Raw genomic sequence first — 22,065 nt, forward strand, 5'->3', positions numbered from 1 at the left:
TTTGTTCAATTTTTCCAACTTTTTGAAGAGGTTAATGTCATTCAGGGGAGCCTCAATAGCTTGTGGAGCCCGAAACCAAGCCTGTACATACACAAGGCAGACAAAAATGTTGAAGGCTCGGAGTTCTCTCGCCTCTCGAAGTGTCAAGTGGAACTCTGACCGAAACATGAACACCTGTAGTGAATATAGTGCTTTTGCCATCCATCTGGCTCTGTGCATTGCTCCTGGAGCCATGATCCGGATTCCACGAGGTGGGATTCCTCCCATGTAGATGACAGTCAGTTCTAGGAGTTCACGATAATCATCTCGTGGCTGCTGATCTTTCAAACACACAAGAACGTTTTTGCTTCCAACACAGTGTCTACAGATCCCATTGAAGCCTTCCTCTCTGAGAATTGATCGTGAAGAAACTTCCTGTCCTCGGGGTTGGTGATTATGGCCTCCGAATCTGCATGCCTAAGATCAAACGTCTTCTCCAAGGAGGCCTTGAAGGATGCTTCCTTTTTCTCTTGGGTCGCACCACCCCGCTTTGCACCTTTTTGGAGGCTCCTCCATTCTTCATATAGCCTCTCCAAACGATGGATGCAGTGCTGCTTCGTCGTTGTAGGTAGGTGAGCTTTTTCCCAGAACTTCACAACCTCTTCAATGGTGAGGGTTGCACTCTCCCGGGCAGTGCGATTCTCCTTCTTCAGGTGATGGAAAAACAGGACAAGAGATTGATGCACAGTCGGGAGCTTGGCACCTTTGATGGCATCTCCAGAAGTGGACCCAATGAGAAACACATTATCCTGAGCCCGAGTTTTCAATGAAACACTGGTACTAGTACATGCCATATCTGCAAAATAAGCAAGAATGTGGGTAAAATCCTGTTAATTCTTACTCCACAGGGTCACTCTCTACAAAAGAGCCACAGTCAATAAGTTAGGCCTACATATTACACACTAAAAAAGCGTACCCCTGACACTGGGAACCTGTACAAAACATGCATGAAAATTGCCCAGATAGTGATCATAGGAAGTCTCAAAACTGTATGTATAATATATTGTATATATATAATGTATAATGTGTATTTATGTATATTTATTATTTAATGTATATTTACTATATATTTATTTTTAATATTATATTTAATGTATATATATAATTATGTATTTATTTTGTGTATATACAGCCCAAAAAATGGGAATTCCTATTTTTGCATGGGGGAAAATTCATCACTGATGTGGCACCCCTAAATTGTATTGGATTCCATTCAAATTTGGTGTGGTTTCCTTTAACACCAAAAGGAACAAAAATAGACCATGTCCCGGAGAAAATCTGCATTTTGATTTTTTGAAGCCCACCCTAATATATATATATATGTACTTCTGTTACATACGCCGACTTCGGTTACACCATCAAATATCGCCCGGGGAAGGATAACCAGGCCGCCGATGCCTTATCACGCCCGGCTACATGTGCTGGTATCACCTCTTTGGAGGGCCTACGGGTGCTGCATGCCACTGCGGGCCATCCCGGCGTAACGCGTTTCGCTCATTTCGTGCGGAGTGGGAATCTCCCTTACTCGATTGACGATATCCGCCGTATCTGTCGCGACTGCGCTATCTGCGCGGAAATCAAACCGCGTTTCTATAACCCTCCCATGGGGACTCTGGTGAAGGCTACACGCCCGTGGGAACGCTTGGCGATGGATTTCAAGGGCCCATTGCCGGTGTCGAGCGGCTCTCGCTAGCTGCTCACTATCGTTGATGAGTACTCGCGATTCCCCTTTGCTTATACGTGCGCGGACATGACTGCTGCCACGGTGATGCGATGCTTACAGAACTTGTTCTCAATGTTCGGTTACCCGGCCTATGTCCATACCGACCGGGGTGCGGTCTTCTTGTCTCAGGAGGTGCGCAGCTATCTGCTCCAAAATAACATTGCGTCTAGTTACACCACGCCGTACAGACCCCAGGCTAATGGGCAGATCGAACGCTTCAACGGGATTATCTGGAGGGCCGTCATGCTCCACCTCCGGACCCTCGGCCGGGGCCTCGATAAATGGGCTTGGTCGCTACCTGCGGCGTTGAACTCGATCAGGGCTCTCCTGAGTACGGCAACCAACCAAACTCCCCACGAGCGACTTTTCCACCACCCCAGGAGCTCGGGGTGTATACGGTCTTTGCCCAGTTGGCTCGCTGGGCCCGGGCCGGCCTACCTGAAACGGGCGGTTCGCGCGAGCAAGTACGACCCCCTAGTGGACAAAGTGCAGATTCTCCAGGCTAATCCTGAGCATGCTCGTGTGATGACGTCTGATGGCCGTGAGACTACTGTCTCCGTTCGTCACCTTGCCCCTTGCGGGGTCGACGACCTTAGTAGGGAATCGGACGAACCGATCGAACCCATCTATGAGACTATGGCCTCTCCCGACGCTCCCATCGCCGACAGTCCACCGACCCTCCCCTCTTCGAGACTACCCGGGCCCGACGACTTGGAGTTACCCCCTTCGTCACCCGACCCTGTTGGCGCCTCTGACGCCGGGGACACAGGGATACGTGATGCCGTACCCGGGGAATTTCGGACGCGTGCTGGCAGAGAAATTCGCCGCCCGGCCCGATACGGTTGGGTCGACTGATACTCCGCACCCTAGTCGCCACGACTGTATCGCTCTGAGCGAATCAGCGCGCTGCTCTGCCACCGGTGAGAATCCGTGTATAATATTCCTCTCTGAAAAAAAATCTATGTGAAACATGCTACTATCTATGCTAAATCATGCTAAATCATGCTAATCATGCTAAAATCTATGCTACTTGCTGTGAGTTTATGGCGGCAAGGAACATCACGTGATCGCGTCACGAACATCATTCGTGATCACGTCATCACGTGATCGTGATCGTCATCAATGAGCGCGAATGAGCGAATCAGCGCGCTGGAAATTTTCCTTCCTTACTCATGGCGTAAATAAATATACTGCCGTAAATATGGTACATTATTAAAAAATAAATGTACTACAATATTTTTGAAAAATTTCATTGGTTGCTAGGAGACGGCAGCATGTAAAAACCGTTTGAATATTTTAAATACAGTTTGATCCAGAGGTAAGTGGTATGGTCTTGCTGGTTGGTGGACACGATATGTGTAAGGGAAATTATTTTGGTGTCCTGTATCTGGTCGTGCTAGTTGTTGAACACGGTAAATTTAAGGGAAATGATTTTCTGTCATTCTTCTGAGTGGTTGCTTCTCCTTCCCCTTATTTTTGTTCATTTTATTGTTTTTTTCCACTCTCTTGAGTTGTGGGCCTTCCTTGAGTGGTATTACATTTATCATCATCATCATTGGAATGTCTGTTGTAAAGATACGGACATCAAGTCCGTATCTTGACGCAGAGAGCATCAAGCACCATCTTTTTATACCAGGCAACGGCAACGGCAACGCACTAAAGCAGACCTCGCTCGGCCCCGCCCATTGCTGCCTCGCTCGGCCCCGCCCACAGCGACCTCACTCGGTCCCGCCCACAGGGACCTCGCTCGGTCCCGCCCACAGCGACCTCGCCCGGCCCCGCCCACAGCGACCTCGCTCGGTCCCGCCCACAGCGACCTTGCTCGGTCCCTCCCACAGCGGCATCACTCCGCCCTACACGGCACTATCTATATATTATTCGTACAATGCCGGATACTTCTGCTCGCTAAAAAAAAATCTATGTGAAACATGCTACTATCTATGCTAAATCATGCTAAATCATGCTAAATGCTAATCATGCAGAAGTACCCGGCAAAAACACAATCGCTTTTCGCTCTGAAATACGTGCGAACGCGTAACTGAGTTAATGGCGGCAACGAACATCACGTGATCGCTCTGAGCGAATCAGCGCGCTGCTCTGCTACCGGTCAGATTCCGGTCATAATATTCCGCGCTGAGGTAAAAATATGGTAAAAAAATATTATGAAATATATTTTTAGGTCGGCCATGTTCTTCCCAGGCTCAATGGCCATGTCTGTGCCAAATATCAAGTACGTGAGCCTCTCCGTTTAGGAGTCTATCGGTAACATTACACACACACACACACACACACACACACACACACAAACTGTGTTTTATATATATAATAGATAGATATAATACGGTCGGTGTATAAATTCCACAGATTGCTACCGAGATCACTGAAATTAATAAAAATAACTGGGTACATTATTACACAAACTTAACTTTATGTTCCATTTTGATTCGCCTGATGAGACCTGCTCAACGTTCTGCATGTCAGATGCCACAAAAATAAAGATGCCAAGGTACATACTGTTACGGATTCGTCACTTCCGTTGTGGTGGTTTTCATCCAATGTAAACATTTCTGATTCCATGTACTATTATTGTTTTCAAAAGGTTTATTTTTAGGAACTGTTTTCAAAAGGAGAAAAAGTTAGTGTTAAAATAAATCGGAAACCGGATCGGGAACCGGACGACGAAGAGGAAAAGAAGGCGGAGCGAAGGAGTCAGAAGAAAGCCGAGTTGCTTTGCGGTCTGGAGCGAACGTTGGCGAGCAAGAGTCACGAGTGAACTTTTGGGTTTCCCAGGAAAGGGATTCCTGCGACAGAGTGGTTATCGCTGTGACAGATTAACCTGCGTGTCAGGTTTTGCAATCGATTCAGGAGAGAATCATCGTCGTGCCGTTGCGCCACGAGACCGGGCCGTCGGCCATTTTGACTCGCGCCGGACTTGCGCTTCACTCACGGTTTCATCTCCCTTTGACCATTTTCACCGCATTCAGACGTGGATCTGGCGTGTGTGTGTGACGTGGCTTTTTGAAGGTTAATACGTCCATACCTGAGGGTGTGACTTCCCCGTCGCCTGGAGGGCGCCTTTGGATTTCCCAGTCGCCTTGAGGGCGCCTTTGCCCCGCTTTGGCAGCGGGACTGTTCTTGCCATCCAAACGGGATTCTGGTCTCGATTGGACATCGTTCTGGCGATCGCTGGAGCGAACAACTTTGTCTTGAAGCCGGGAATAAGAGACATTGGGGATGTTCTTGTTTCACTCACTTGGAGCACAGTGAGTTATATATTACAAAACTGATGGTACCATCATAGGACATTTTGATTGTACTTTTGAATACTATTATTGTTGGACTGTTATTCTTGTGTGATCTTAATACAATATTTGTTTGTGAGTAACAATTGGGGTGGCTTCTCCATTGATCTTTGACATACAGAATAACACATTTTTCTGCCGTGACTCCTCTCGGGGCTCGGAGGTACACCGTGACCAGGGGGTCGGGGAGGAGCACGTAACAATACACAAACAGAGCTTTATATATTTTAAGAAGAAGATATATCCCCAAAAATCCCTGGTGTTGGGCTAGCGGCTAGGGTGCCGGCTTAGGATCCTAGGATCCTGGGTTCGAATCTCGGTCGATCGCCGAATTAATGCCAGGGGGGTTGACTCAGCCTGTCATCCTTCCGAGGTCGGCTAATTGAGTACCACTTCACTGGTAATTCCCTGTTTGTCGTTGAAGGCGGCAAAAAGGGTTGGCGTCAGGAAGGGCATCCGGCCGTAAAACATTGCTTCAAAAAGGGGACCAAAAAACAACAACTACCACGGTCCCCGAAAAGGCCAACCCCCGCCTTGCGGGGAAAAATGGCCTCTAAACGGTGGTTTTTTATATATCCCAAAAAACAATGAATTCAAAGTTCAATTTTTTTTTCGAAGACTTCAGTAGACACTGAACATTTGGGTATGTTTGGTTCAAGGGTCTCGAATTAGTTCTTGAACAAACAGAGGAGCTGAGCGAATGGGATTGAGTGAACCGGAAGTGCAAACAAGCGTGGTCTGCTCTATATACTGTATATATATATACAGTATATTGTTATGTCGGGTGGGGTAGTGATATGTAGAGCCAGCTAGATCTGAATAGGTAGAGTGCTTCGCTTGTCGCGGTAAGGAATCTGACCTGTAATAAGTTATGTGTGTTTAGGCGTTTTGTCGGTTAAGAGTATACCTGTGAGCATACCAGGATGTTCGAGTGATAAGTAGCGTAGGGATTAAAGAGTAGCGCCCCTGTGTGTCACACCTGGTAGCTAAACCGTTGTCCCTTATGGCAATGCACACCAACATAGACACGTAGTTAGGTCCCTAGCGCAACATTAAATAACTCCCTTCCCTGACAGTGACTGTGAAAGACGAACAGGCAAGGAAACCAGGCCGGGGCACCGCCGATGATGGCCGCCGCCAATTACACCTCCGACAGGCCTAGCCACATCGAGTGCCACGCGCTATGACCACGGAACAGGGAACGAGTGTTGGGGTGGCGCGGTAGGCGTGAACCTCCAGCCGGCGAGTTGGTGGAGGGCACTGATTGGGTGGCGCGCCAGGGCTGACGTCACCACCGCGGTAAGGTTATTTAAGGGTGCGCCGAAGGACATTTGCAGTTCTCTTGCGTCTGGCAGTGCTCTCTTGCGGCTCTTGCGGTTCGTGCTCTTGTTTTGCGCAGCTAGCCCTTTTGGACATCCGGCGCTTCGTCTTGCGCAGCCCGAGTTGAGTTGTCATAGCCGAGTGGAGTTCGCTTGCTTTCTTGCACGTTTGCTTCGGGAGAGCTGATTGGGACGTGGGAGGCCGATCGTGTGTGAAGATCGACCTCGTGGTGCTTGGAGCGGTGCTTGTGCTTGGAGCGGTGCTCGGTGCTGTGGTGCTGGAGCGAGGGACCTCGTGGGTGCATCGGGGCCAAACGGAGCTGTGTTGGATGGCAGCCAAAGACAAGACGACAGGACCAGATAAGGCCATTACCCATTTCCCCCAAACATAACGAACGTTTTTCTTTTGGTGATTCTTATTCCTCGTTTGTATTTGAGGTCTGGTATGTGGGATCCCGATTTAGTTTATTTTATTCCCGTCACGTTCTTTGTTTCGGGTTCCGTGGAATAAATCTCTATTTTTGTACATTTTACTTTGGTCGTTCGTTTGAATTAATTTTCCTGCAGGATCGAAGCTGCCGTCATTTCACCAAGGTAAGCTTTTGCCGCAGCCTTCCATTTTCCTTCCTCCTCCCGCGTTTTATAGCCGAATCCGTGTTTGGTCGTCGCCTCCAATAAAACCGTTTAAGCCTATCTGCGGTCTCTGGTGTTAACCGGAGTTGCACGACAATATATATTGTTACGGAAACGGAGTACGGCGCTCCCCATAGCGGGAGGGGGTGGGGGGGGTTAATCCCCCTTCTATTTGCACTGGCCGTCTCCGATCCTGGAGCTATAACGTCCTTCCCGGACCAACGGTCGGTAGGGTTTGTTAGGCCTAGGGGCTCGCTACGTACCTAATTACTACCGCCAGCCGGGAACGAGGGAATAACTTCTGCTCGAACCCCGGTTTTAGATGGACTAATTGCCGAGCGGTTTTAGCAACCCGGAGTTCAAACCATTAGCAAAGACTAAACCCGATCCTGAGCGTTGGCCAAATCGTGCCACAGGTGTTCAATGTGGAAACCTCTAAAACGAACGGATGTGAAGGAAAGAAGGCAAAGGTAGGAAGAACAGGAATTTATTACTAATTATGTACACAATCAAAGAAAGGGAGAAGGAAAGATACGAAAATAATTACAGAAGGAGAAGAAGACACAGTGCAATTCTAGCTTATCTACACAGGCTTAACTTATTCCCCAGACAGAACAAACAAGACAAACTCACGTACACAAAAGGGGAATGAAGGCAGGAACGAATGGCTGGAAGGAGAGGAAGGTTCAGCTGGACGCTGGGCTGGAGCTTGATCCCACACGGGACGTCGGGGCTGGAAGTGGACGGCCACCGATTCCACCGCAAACTGGTCCCCGCGTAGCAGCGCGTTGAAGCTGCGCGTCAAAGCTGCGCGAGCGCAGGGGCTGGACAGCGTCGTCTCTCTCTCGGCAGAACCGCAAGCCTGACTTGGTTCAGCGCAATTCAACTCCTCCTCAACTGAACTCTTACGCATCTCTCTGGTGGGGGCTAATGCAATGGGTTTTATAACCCCACCCTCTTGAGCCATACCCACTCATCCTTGGTTGGTCGGCAAGGGCTTTCTTGGCTCCACCTTCTGATGACGATGTGCGGGCAACGCCCTTGTTCGTTGGCTTGACCGTGTGCGTAATGGAGTCAAATGCAGTTGGCAATTGCGGTTGGCAATGATGTTTTTGGGAATTTGAAAAGGGGATCTATCTTATTTCATTTGGTGCAATGCAATGTCAACTAGTGGAAAACAGAGCCTTAACTGATACACATAATAAAGAAATAACTATAGAGAGGTTCTATGATTGGCTACGTGCTTGTACATGGACTAGCTAAGGGGACGACCTTTGACCTTTACACAAATGGAGGTATTTACAGGAATCATTACATTATTTACAGAGGTGATATTTACAACAATTACCAATGTGCAGGATTCTCAAATCCGCAACAATATATATTAATGTCTTCCTGTTGATGTCTATGTATGCACTCATCCTGAACAAGGATTATCCACAGCAGACTCTTGATCATCATGAAAATGCCATTGTCAATCAACTTCAAATAGCAAATGAGTAGCTCTTGTTGAGATGCAACTGATAAGTCTTATCTGCGGTGTTGTCAGATCACACATGATGTTTGCTTTGCAGACTGGGCTGCTACGATGGCGTGTGGCAGTACGAGAGGCGATGACTTTTTCTCGTCTTCACTTCCTCCTGGCCATGCTAAACGCCTGTGTGGATTGGGGCCTGTCGGCAAAATTGGCTCATTGCAGAGTTTGTCGGGGCAAAGGTGCGTCCTGCAAATTCCTCTGCATGCATTTTTAAGTCTCCCTCCAATTCACATCCTTGTCCATGTCACAATATCTGTCACTTTCGAAAACCTTCCTAATTAAGAGTGGTATTCCAAACTGACTGCATAGGTCAAATCTTTTATTCCTCGCTTCTCCCATTTATGGAACCACCTTCCAGAGGCTGGTGGCTGTCAGCAAAAATATTCTACCACACTATTATGCCATCTCTTGTCATCCCCAATTATGACCCATGGTCTTTATTACTCCCATTTATCTTTCCTAACCCAACGATTTCAATTGCTGGTTTCAGTGTTGCCTCCCCTCCTCCCTCTCCTCTTTTCCGGTTCATTCACTCCCTTAAGGTTCATTCATTCCCTTAATGTTTGCCCACTCTTTTCTACCTTGCTCTTCCATGAGCCTTGCTGTTGTAAAGAGAAAAAAAAGTGAAACATAATTTAAAGACCATCGACATGAGAATTTCTTCCCGACTCCATCCACCACCCTTCCACCTTCAATTTTTGCATTTAAATTCTAGCTTATGATTTTCTTCATATTTGAAACCAACGTTGGTGAGAACAGTAATCCAGATATATTTTATAAAGGTTCGTACTGACATGGTCTCTGCCGCTCCAGTAGATTGAATAAAGTCAGTTGCACTTTTTTTATTATACAAGATCTAGGCTTGTGGAAGAGCTTGAACACAGAACAGATCTGGACACAACATAGCAAAAGGAACAGCAGGAGAAAGAGGAAATGCCGACAGCAGGCAGATGGAGAAAGTCGACGGAGATGGCCAACCAGGGGATGTAAGTAACAATGATTGGTTGGGGAGAATGCAAGGGATGAACAAGATGGATATGTAAGCAAAGTTTTCGGAGGGGTGGGAGGTGGTTTAATGGGTGAAGAAAACATCATGGTTCTGGAATGATGATGGAGAACAGCTGTCTTGAAGACCTGGAAAGAAGAATGAGATTGAAGAGTGTGGAAGTTGGTTCCAAAGGTGGGAAAAGAGGAATAAATGAATGCAGTGGTTCTGGGTTTAGGCTGTTTCACGAGGAGGGGGTTTCTGGTGGACCGTGTGCTTTCTGCAGATACATGGGGGTGGGGTAGGAGGGTGCAGAGCATGGAGAAGGCAGAGGGTACAAGAGCAGAAATGAGGTGGAAGAAGACAGAGACCACCACCCTGTCGGCGATGGCAAAGTGATAGGCCTAAGGGACTCTGCTTCATTGCGAGATATTCCAATGACCTTGAAAGCTTTAGTTTCCATGGAGTCAAGCTGAGCAAGATGTGAGGCAGGGGTGCCAGCCCAGAGGGGAGAGCAGTACTCTATTAAGCTGCGGATGAAAGCCTTGTAGGTGTATAGGAGCTCAGGTGTGCCAAGGAAGGACTTTGCACGACGGAGGATGCCCGGTCGGCCTTTGAATTTGGAGGCCAATTTTGAAATGTGGCTTGCCCAAGAGAGATCATGGCTGAGAGTGAGGCCCAAGAGTTTGAGTAACTGAACCTCGTTGAGACGGTTGTTGAGAAAGATGGGAGGGTTTGCGGAACGGTCCTTTTGGAGAGACAGAGTGAGTGTGTGGGATTTTTCAGGGTTGAAAGACATATTCTAAGTTTTTGACCAGATTGTGATTTTGTCAAGAGTGGAGTCATCAGCAAAGAGATAAAGATGATTTTCTAGAGAGTTAGAGAGATAAATTGATGAAGATTATGAATAAGATGGGGTCGAGAACACACTGCCTTGAGGTATTCCAGCCTTGACCAGGGAGAGGAGAAGAAAAGGGAGATGTTAAACCCCTTCATGTCAGCACCCCCACATCCTCACATTCATGCTTGTGCCCTCCCATCCCCTCTCCTTATTTGTGCCCCTCATAGTGTCCGTCCACCCATGTCCCTTCCACTCTATGTCCGCCCCCTCCCTCTCCCACATACTCAGCACCTCCTTGCGTCTGCCGCATGCCCACCCCCTCCCCACTCCCCCCCAATGCGTTCCCACGCACCCAGCCCCTCCATGCGACTACCGTGCAACTCTCTCATTGTGTGGCCCCCACCCTCTCCCTGCGTCCATCGCACCTCGCCCCTCCTTGTCTTCCCTGCGCCGCCGCTCCCACCCCCTACCCCCCGTGTGCTCCCACAGCCATCCCTGCATCCTTCCTGCCGCTCACCCTCAGTGCATTTCCCGCTCCCTCCTTGCGTGTCATTGCTATAGGATGCCTGTTTTAAAAGCCCTTTTCTGGCATTGAAGAAGTGGGAATGGGAGCTTAAAGTTGCAGTTCAAAGGGTAACATTTATTATTCTACTACAGCAGAAACCCTTTCAAAGCACATGGAAGCAGCACACTATTTTATATGTAGTAATATATTGCTGAGTAATAGAGAGAGCAATCAGAGATTGCTGACCCTCGCCAGGATTTTTGTGCGGTTTGTTTTCTGGTGTAAATAATTTGCTTAATTATACCTATTTAATACTGTTACGGTTTTCCGCCGCCCTCCTTACCCTTACCAAGGGGGGATTAGGCCCCTTGTTCTTTCTGGGCCTGGCGTAACCGAGACTTGAAACGCCTCTTCCGGGCAAACGCAAGGTAAGGGTTCGGGACCAAGTCTCGCTCGTACCTAAATACCTGCGCCGCCACGGAAGCGGGGAAACAAGCCTCGCACGAGCCACGTGTAATTTGAGTACACCGAGCGGATTACGTACCACGTGGTCCGTGCAGTCACCGTTAATATTGGACCCCGACTAGAGCGGTTTTATTCGTACCACACTTAGTCAATGATGGAAATCACAAAAGTGGTAGAATCAAAGGAAGAACACAGGTTTAATTATTATTTACACTTATGTACAATTTGGTAGAAAACAGACACAGAGCAGAACTTAAGCAGTCTTATTATAAATTCCCAGACACGGGCCCGTTTGCACTCACACAGGGAAATTGCAGGCAGGATGCTGTTCTCACGCTGCCTTTGTCGTCCAGGAACGGCAGCCCGGCGTGCTCTCCACGGTCCTAGCACGTCCCGCGAAGATGGCCAGCAGGTGGTGGAAGGATCCTCGTAGCGCGTCCCTCGAACAAAGGCAGCAGATGAGGCAGGAAGGAAATGTACGTGTCTCTCAGCGCGGCTGGGCGGTTCCACAGCGCGTTTAGCAACCAGCGCGCTATCCCTCGCGTAACCCAATGCAATATAGGCTCGGCCTTAAGCTCAACCGAGCGCCACTTTAATACGAACGCGTATCTTGGTTCATGCGCGTCTTTCTCCGATCTCGTAACTCTCAAACAACTGCTGACCGCGCTCGTTCATCTCCTGCTGCTCGATGCTTTCCAAATGCCAACTGCACCTGGTGGCTTTGCGCAACGGTTATATCGACACGTCCGCAGCCTTCTCGAACGTTCCAACCACACCCTGTGACAGGAACAAGTCAATTAAATTACCCTCTGCGATCGCCAGGTCTGCGAATGGCTCAACAAGACTTTTCCTGACCAGTGGATGGGTCGTGGTTCGCCCAATATGCCCTGGCCCCATCATTTGCCAGACCTCACCCCGTGCAATGTTTTTTCTTGTGGGCCTTCCATAAGGACAAGGTTTACGCAACTCAACAAGCAAACATTCAAGACATGAAAGAACAGATTCAAGCAGCTTTTGGAGACATTACGGTCAGAATGCTACATGAAATGGTCTTGGCGCATTGTGAAAGGAATGCACATACTGCTCGAAAAATGCTGGAAATCACGTCAAAATTAATAATTAATTTTGTGCACTTCTAAAATCAATAAAACTCTTCTCACAAAAACTTGAAATATGTATCTACAGACTTGGCATTTAATATGGATTTTTTTTTTCTTGACTTAGGTTTACTTTCTTAACTCAGTATATCAATCTGGTGAGTTTCTTTTACACTTTGGTGATTTATTTGTTAAAAAAACCATGTCACTGATTGTCTGTCGCAGCAAGAAGTCAACAACAGGATTATATCACAGGTGGCCGTGGCAAAATGTACGGACAGGTGCATTTGACGATTGGCTTCACAATCGTGTATACAAGGGTTGTTGCGTTCTGTATTGGTGGAAAACAACTGCTGCACGTCTCCAAAAGTTATTGCCGCTTCCTCTGGAGGTGGTCCGTCAACTCGACAATGCTGTTTGTCATGGAATGGTGGCTTTACGAAATTACAGCATGAAACAGCGTGCTATTGCTCAGCAGTATGGCATGACTCAAAGTCAGGTGTCAAAGATCCTGAAACGAAATGCTCAGAGGGGTGTCCCTACTCCAATACCGAGGCCAGGACGTCCCCGCAGAACCACAAGGAGGGGTGATTGCCAGCTGCACCGGTTAGTCCGCAATGGCCGTACCAAGTCAGCTAATCGGCTTAGGGCTGAGTGGCAGCAACTGACAAATGTGCCTGTATCCAGAAGGCGAGTCAACCAACGACTGGTTCAAGCAAGCTATCATGCCAGGCGTCCCCTGAGAAAGCCACGCCTGACCAGACAACACAGCCAGCGCCGATTGCAGTGGGCCAGAGAGCACCGTCAATGGCAGCAAGGACACTGGAATCACGTGACCTTCAGTGACGAGTCTAGATTTCTGGTCTATCGTCAAGATGGCCGCGTCTGAGTGCGCAGACAAGTGCATGAAGCCTACAACAAAGATTGCATAGTGCCAAGAGTCCAAGCTGGAGGTGGTGGGGTGACCGTTTGGGCTGCTTTTCATGCAGGGGGCAAAACTGACCTGGTTGTTCTGAATGGAAACCTGAACCAGTTCAAGTACAGGGCCATTCTGGAAGAAACATTGCTTCCATTTGCTCGTGCAGCCTTTCGAGGAAACTTTGTCTTCCAAGATGACAATGCATGGCCTCATCGTGCTCGCATGATCCAACACTTTCTTGCTGACCGTGGTGTAGAGCATATGGAGTTGCCTGCCATGTCCCCGGATATGAATCCGATAGAGAACTTGTGGGCAGAATTAACGCGTCAAATCGACCACTTGGACCAGCAGCCGACCTCTGTGCATGAATTGCAGCAGGCTATTGTAACTGCATGGCAAGCGATTCCTGTCCAAACCTTGGCAAATCTCGTGAACAGCATGCCTCAACGTGTACGTGCTCTCCTGAATGCTCGTGGGGGTTACACGAAGTACTGAACTGTAATTTTACTGTCGGTAATCCCAGTCGTAATTTAACTTTTGTTTTTGTTAAAAAAACATTTGGCTAATGTGCAAAATAGAGATACTTCTGGAAAACGCACAGAAGTTTAACACAGTACTGTCCATGAATTGAGTTCGATATCAGTTTACATCACTTTCAAGGATCAATTTAATTGTTTTGAAACGTCAAATGTGTTTTTTGTTTCTTTTAAAGGTCACATTAACAAAATCTAGAATAATTTCAAAAAAATTCCAATGAACTTTTGGTTCTAAGACATCTTGAAAAATAAGTTCACCCCCACATAAAAAATATTCCATATTAAATGCCAAGTCTGTATAATACTGTAAATATTTTGTTCGATTAATTTTCTTACCAACAAAATTGCAGTAGTTCAAAACCGGGAATAGATAAATGGCCCAACCTGTACTGTAATTAAATAGACGTACTCATGTTTCTAGCTACTATATAAGAGAGCCGTTGTGTGTGTTTGTGTCGCCATGTTTCTCAGAGATTGTTGAACGGATCTTCGTCAAACTCTCAGAGGTTCATCAGTGAGTGCCTGGGAGCATTTTAGGCAAAAAAAAAAAAATTTTTGGGGGGGAAAAAAACTTCGGTTTTTTTGGATTAAAAAAAATCGATCTATACTGCCGAAGCCTTTTTTAATTAATGACAGTTATATACATAGGCGTAGTTTGCCTTCTCTATTTAGGGGAGCAGGGCATTCATATTAATAAATGGGTCTGACTTCCAGAATTACCGTTTGTTAGTGTAGTTACAGTGTATGTGAAATCACAAATACAGTTTATGTTCATTATTTAATCACCCTTGTTTTTTGTTTTAGCCTAATTTTTGCTGGGTACTCCTGCTAGTAGTACATAAATAGTAGGTGTACTCGTGGTCTACTGGTACATAAATAATAGATGTACTCATGTTGTGTGTGTTTGTGTGTGTGTGCGTGCATGCGTGCGTGTGTGTGTGTACAGTCACGTGAAAAAGTAAGTACACCCCATGTAAAGTTTTGACTTTTTCAACATAGTTATTTGATCTTCTTTTTTTTTTCTTTTTTTTTTTTGTATACTGAATCGAGGCTCGTGAAAGAGCTGACATGTACTTCACAAACAAATCAACCAGACAAACAAGATATATAAAAAGAGGGAGCGGAAGACAAGATGGGGAGAGAAGGGGAAGCACACAAACACTTGAGAGCACACAACATTTGAGGGCAGGGAGATGTGTGGGAGGGAGAGGGCTTGGGGGGAGGAGGCGTGGGAAGGGAGGGGGGGGGGGGATGCAGCTTTGCTGCATAAGGGCCTGGGCAGCTCACTATCATAGAATCCACTATGAATTCTTCATTGTACCAGAGGGTGCTTGAGGATAATGTGAGGCCATCTGTCAGAAAGTTCAAGCTCAACCGAAGGTGGACCTTGCAACATGACAATGACCCTAAACATACCAGTAAATCCACCAAGGAATGGCTGAAAAGAAAGAAATGGAGGGTTCTGGAATGGCCAAGTCAAAGCCCGGATCTAAATCCCATCGAGATGTTGTGGGGGGGTTTGAAACGAGTTGTGCATGCAAGAAACCCCTCAAACATCGCACAGCTGAAAGAATTCTGCGTGGAGGAGTGGGCAAAAATTTCTCCCAGTCCATGTCAGAGACTGGTAGACAGTTATAAGAAACGCCTACTTGAGGTTGTTTCTGCCAAAGGGGGCAATACCACCTATTAGAGCCAAGGGTGTACTTACTTTTTCCACATGCGAAATTTGCATTTATGTTTATTTAAATTATACAATGGACTACAAAATGTAAATGTTTCATGATATTTGTTATATTATATCACCTTTATATATCAATATTGTTGAAATGAAGATCAAATAGCTGTATGTTGAAATATAGTCAGGTTCACTATGTTTTTTCGTTCAAAATCATGGTAGATTAGCAAACCTATACATTTTTGGAAACGTTATTACATGGAAAATCTGAAAATCAATGTTTACATTTGCCAATTCCGACCAATTCGATTCGACCAATCGACCAATTCCATTCGACCAATTCGACCAATCGCTTCGATCGACCATTCGATCGATTCGATTCGATTCGATCGACCATTCGACCAATTCGATTTGCCAATCAATTTGACCGACCTTTGCTTGTGTGGAACGGACTGTGAAAACGATGCGGACTATATTGTCGGATACGACACACAGGACAGTGATGACGAACTCTAAATGGCATATTCTGTAATCATGTATGTTTGATGCCATTGACTGCCTGTGTATATTTTGTCATTGACTGCCTGTGTAGATGTGAAGTTATACTGACTGCATGTGTATATATGATTTTGCTGACTGCCTGTGTATGTTTGTTGATATGAATTATTGTGACACATTTTGATGTTATTAACTGCCTGTACAAAATGATAACATGTATTTGATTATGCAACTTATCGCGAATATAAAGACAGTATTTTGCAATTCAAAACCTTTGATTCGTGTCTTACCATTCCCCATAGCACTAATTTGATACTTTCATTGGATTCCTTGTCCCTGAAAATATAGGTTTAGTATATTTTTTAAAGTTTTTAGGGTAATTAGAGGCAGAAATAGAACAAAATATGTATTTTACAGTGGCCATGATGAATTTTCAAAATGGCCGCCATACAGGTATCTCTCCAAATGTAAACATTGATTTTTAGTTTCCTTATGCTATAACCTTTCCAAAAATGTATAGGTTTGCTAATCTACCATGATTTTGAACGAAATATAATTTATTGACAAAGTGAACCTGACTAATATGTTGAAAAAGTCAAAACTTTACATGGGGTGTACTTACTTTTTCACGTGACTGTATATGTGTATATATATATATATATATATATATATATATATATATATATATATATATATATATATATATATATATATATATATATATATATATATATATATATATATATATATATATATATATACAGACTTGGCATTTAATATGGAATTTTTTTTTTGTGGGGGTGAACTTACTTTTCAAGATGTCTTAGAACCAAAAGTTCATTGGAATTATGTTGAAATTATTCTAGATTTTGTTAATGTGACCTTTAAAAGAAACAAAAACCACATTTGACATTTCGAAACGAATAAATTGATCCTTGAAAGTGATGTAAACTGATATCGAACTCAATTCATGGACAGTACTGTTAAACTTCTGTACGTTTTCCAGAAGCATCTCTTTATTTTGCACATTAGCCAAAATTTTTTTTAACAAAAACAAAAGTTAAATTACGACTGGGATTACGGACAGTAAAATTACAGTTCAGTACTTCGTGTAACCCCCACGAGCATTCAGGAGAGCACGTACACGTTGAGGCATGCTGTTCACGAGATTTGCCAAGGTTTGGACAGGAATCGCTTGCCATGCAGTGACAATAGCCTGCTGCAATTCACGCACAGAGGTCGGCTGCTGGTCCAAGTGGTCGATTTGACGCGTTAATTCTGCCCACAAGTTCTCCATCGGATTCATATCCGGGGACATGGCAGGCCACTCCATATGCTCTACACCACGCTCAGCAAGAAAGTGTTCGATCATGCGAGCACGATGAGGCCGTGCATTGTCATCTTGGAAGACAAAGTTTCCTTGAAAGGCTGCACGAGCAAATGGAAGCAATGTTTCTTCCAGATTGGCCCTGTACTTGAACTGGTTCAGGTTTCCATTCAGAACAACCAGGTCAGTTTTGCCCCCTGCATGAAAAGCAGCCCAAACGGTCACCCCACCACCTCCAGCTTGGACTCTTGGCACTATACAATCTTTGTTGTAGGCTTCATGCACTTGTCTGCACACTCGGACGCGGCCATCTTGACGATAGACCAGAAATCTAGACTCGTCACTGAAGATCACGTGATTCCAGTGTCCTGGCTGCCATTAACGGTGCTCTCTGGCCCACTGCAATCGGCGCTGGCGGTGTTGTCTGGTCAGGCGTGGCTTTCTCTGGGGACGCCTGACACGATAGCCTGCTTGAACCAGTCGTTGGTTGACTAGCCTTCTGGATACAGGCACATTTGTCAGTTGCTGCCACTCAGCCCTAAGCCGATTAGCTGACTTGGTACGGCCATTGCGGACTAACCGGTGCAGCTGGCGATCATCCCTCCTTGTGGTTCTGCAGGGACGTCCTGGCCTCGGTATTGGAGTAGGGACACCCCTTGGACCATTTCGTTTCAGGATCTTTGACACCTGACCTTGAGTGATGCCATACTGCCGAGCAATAGCACGCTGTTTCATGCCGTAATTTAGTAAAGCCACCACTCCATGACAAACAGCATTGTCGAGTTGACGGACCATCTCCAGAGGAAGCGGCAATAACTTTTGGAGACATGCAGCAGTTGTTTTCCACTAATACAGAACGCAACAACCCTTATATACCCGACTGTGAAGCCAATCATCAAATGCACCTGTCCGTACATTTTGCCACGCCACCTGTGATATAATCCTGTTGTTGACTTCTTGCCTCGACAGACAATCAGTGACATACCAAAGTGTAAAAGAAACTCACTAGATTGACATACTGAATTAAGAAAGTAAACCCAAGTCAAGAAAAAATATATATTCCATATTAAATGCCAAGTCTGTGTATATATATATATATATATATATATATATATATATATATATATATATATATATGTATGTATGTATGTATGTATATGTATGTATGTATGTATGTATATGTATATATGTATGTATGTATGTATATGTATGTATGTGTGTATATGTATATATGTATATGTATATATATATATATATATATATATATATATATATATATATATATATATATATATATATATATATATATATATATATATATATATATATATATAGATATATATATATATATATATATATATATATATATATATATATATATATATATATATATATATATATATATATATATATATATATATATATATATATATATATATATATATATATATATACATACATACATACACACACACACACACACACACACACACACACACACACACACACACACACACACACACACACACACTCGTGGCCAAAAATATTGGCACCATTGCACTTTTTTCAAATAACTTACAATTTTCTCTAAAAATAAGTTGAAATTGACAAAAGTATTTGGTCTCCACAATTCTTTATTTCACTGTTAATATTACAGGATCTTTGTTTTTGATTCAGAACTGAATATATCCTTTTAAATCAGAAAATAAAAAGAAATGGCATTGACAAAATTATTGACACCTTTGGCTTAATATTTGGTAACACAGACTTTGGACAAAATAACTGCATTCAAGCGCTGCCTCTAGCCATGAATGAGCTTCCTACACCTCTCCACTGGCAGTTTGGCCCGCTCTTCTTGTACAAACTGCTCCAGTTCTCCCAGATTTTAAGGGTGCCTTTTCCCAACTGCTGTTTTCAGATCTCCCCACAGGTGTTCAATGAGATTTTGATCTGTACTCATTTCTAGCCACTTCAGAACAGTCCAGCGTTTTGACCTGAACCATTCCTGGGTGCTTTTTGAAGTGTGTTTGGGGTCATTGTCCTGCTGCAAGACCCATGACCTTTGACGGAGACCCAGCTTTCTGACACTGGGTTGAACATTGCGCTTCAAAATTCCTTGGTAATCTCCTGATTTCATGATGCCATGCACACATTCAAGGCACCCAGTGCCAGAGGCAGCACAGCAACCCCAACACATCACTGAACTTCTTCCATGTTTGACTGTAGGGAAGGTGTTCTTTTCTTTGAAGGCTTCATTTTGTTTTCTGTAAACATAGAGATGATGTGTTTTACCAAAAAGCTCTAATTTGGTCTCATCTGTCCACAGGATATTCTCCCAGATGGATTTTGGCTTGTTCAGGTGTGTTTTGGCAAACTCCAGTCAGGCTTTTTTATGTCTCTCTCTCAGCAGTAGGGTCCTCCTGGGTCTCCTACCATGGAACCCCCTTTCATTGAGTTGGCGCCGGATGGTGCAAGTTGAAACTGTCGTACCTTGTGTCTGAAGGTCATTTTGAATCTGTTTGGCAGTTGATCGAGGTGTTCTCCACCATTCAAACAATCCTTCACTGCAATCTTCGATCAAGCTTTCTCTTGCGGCCACGTCCAGGGAGGTTGGCTACAGTGCCATGGGCCTTAAACGTCCTGATAACATTACGTACGGTGGACACAGGAACATCAAGGTCTCTGGAGATGGACTTGTAGTCTTGAGATTGTCCATGCTTGGCTTCAATCTTGTGTCTGACCTCAGACAATTCTCTGGTTTTCTTTCTTTTCTCCATGTTTATTGTGGTGCATACAGTGACACAAACAGCAGAATGACTTCTTCTCTCTATTCAAACTGGTTGAATGAGTGATTTTTATATTGCAGGCACCTACAACTCACCACAGGTGAGTTCAATTCCAAAGTAATGGTGAATCACCTGCTTGAAATCTAATTATTTCTCACAACTTCTAAAAGGTGCCAATAATATTGTCTGGGCCATTTTAGGATTTCTGTGTGGAATAAGCTAAGATTGCGTAATTTTTCCAGCTTTTTTTGTTTTGTTCCACTGCAAACCAAAGAAATACATATGTGGATACAAAAGGTTTTTTCATTTCAATCATTTTCTGGAAGAAATGGTGCATTATTTGACAAAAGTGCAAGGGTGCCAATATTTTTGGCCACGACTATATGGGAGAGTATGCTGGATCAGCACGTCGCTGCGTCTTTGGATGACTCCTCAGCACCCACCATCCCAACACACACCACTGTGTGCTACGGAATGAGGTGTTTTTACCAACCACCAACCTCCTTGAGAGAGGACCCAGTACCCTGGTACTCATTTTGCCAACCTCAGAAGGATGACAGGCTGAGTCAACCCCACCTGGTATTAATTCACCAGCTGAACAGGATTCAAACTCAGGACCTTAGGATCCCAAGCCCACCACCCTAACGATTAAGCACTCATGTTGTACTGGTACGTAATTGATACATATGTTCCAATGCTACGTAATTAATTTATCAAACCTATCACGAGGTTCGCACAGTCCTGGAATGTCCTTGAAAGTCCTGGAAAAATGAAAATGGTTTTTCCAGTACTGGAAAGTCCTGGAAAAACTGCAAATGTCCTTGAAAGTCCTGGAAAAAAATTGATTATTATAGTCCCGAAAAAGTATGGCTGTCGGCCGCTCCGACGTGTCGGCCTTTCGCCGTGTGCAATTTATCAAATGTAAATAGGTCAGTCCATTCATAAAATCATTTGTAGTAAAATCGTAGTAAAGCATTGGACCAATCAAAACATAGGGGTCATATCAAGATCTTTGTGAGTGGCTGCATACTTCGCTATGACGTCGGAAACTAATTATACATATTCACGGAAATGTCCAATCTACCCGGAAGCTAATTTCATATGCGCAATTGCACACTGCGCACAGCGTGTTTGAACAGCGAAAAGAATGTCAAGGCTTTGTCATTTTAATCTGGCGTGGCTCAACCAACCCAATTATCGGGATTGGTTGGAGAAAGAGTCGATTCATAGAGCTCGGTGCAGTCTGTGTGAGAAAAGCTTTGATATCGGAAACATGGGTGAAAGTGCGATGAAGAGCCACTCGAAAGGCGCAAAGCACAAACGCTTGCTGCAAGAAAAGGAATCGAATCAACGGTCGAACTTGCACATTACAGAGTATTTTGGAGGAGTCGTACGTGACCATTTACATGCTGTTGGGGGTGTTCAGAATGTTGAATTGGACAAAAAAACTTCTGTTGTCTGCTACTGCAGCTCGAAGGAGATACCATGACCATTGACCATCTCGACGAGCAGAAGCGCTCAAAGGAACTACAGCCAGCCATCGCCAGCAAACGTAAAATGGAAGAGGAAGTGGCAGAAATTAAAATTCAGCAAAAGAGACAAGGGTGTAGTACTGGTGAACAGGTGATTTTTTTTTTTTTTTTTTTTTTTTTTTTTTAAGCTGAACAGTTTCCTTATAGTCTTATAAACAAGAATCATGCTATTAGAGGTCATAGAAGTACCCATAATTATTGAAAAATTTCCAAATTTTCTAACATCATACATGCCCCTCAATAACCGGAAGTAGAATTATTTGTTATAACTTTAATTTGCATCATTCTTTTGGGCTGAAATTTGGACAGGATATTCAGAATATCACTTCCTTTAAAATGATGAAGG

The 22,065-nt window shown here is 44.7% G+C and overlaps 2 protein-coding genes across 2 annotated transcripts in view; one reads left to right on the forward strand and one right to left on the reverse strand.

The window, feature by feature from the left end:
• LOC144891816 (uncharacterized) overlaps window positions 1-22,065 on the reverse strand; it is a 1,036,251-nt gene that overhangs the window by 793,587 nt on the left and 220,599 nt on the right. The gene's annotated exons all lie outside the window — the stretch shown is intronic.
• BAZ1B (bromodomain adjacent to zinc finger domain 1B) overlaps window positions 1-22,065 on the forward strand; it is an 83,981-nt gene that overhangs the window by 47,185 nt on the left and 14,731 nt on the right. Inside the window, exon 17 of the mRNA XM_078775308.1 lies at window positions 8,591-8,732. Coding sequence (XP_078631434.1) covers window positions 8,591-8,732 — 142 coding nt within the window. The remainder of the gene's footprint in view (window positions 1-8,590; window positions 8,733-22,065) is intronic.

This window comes from Myxine glutinosa, chromosome 4 (genome assembly GCF_964187855.1).
Source record: "Myxine glutinosa chromosome 4, kmMyxGlut1.1, whole genome shotgun sequence".
In the NCBI taxonomy this organism is placed as follows: domain Eukaryota; kingdom Metazoa; phylum Chordata; class Myxini; order Myxiniformes; family Myxinidae; genus Myxine; species Myxine glutinosa.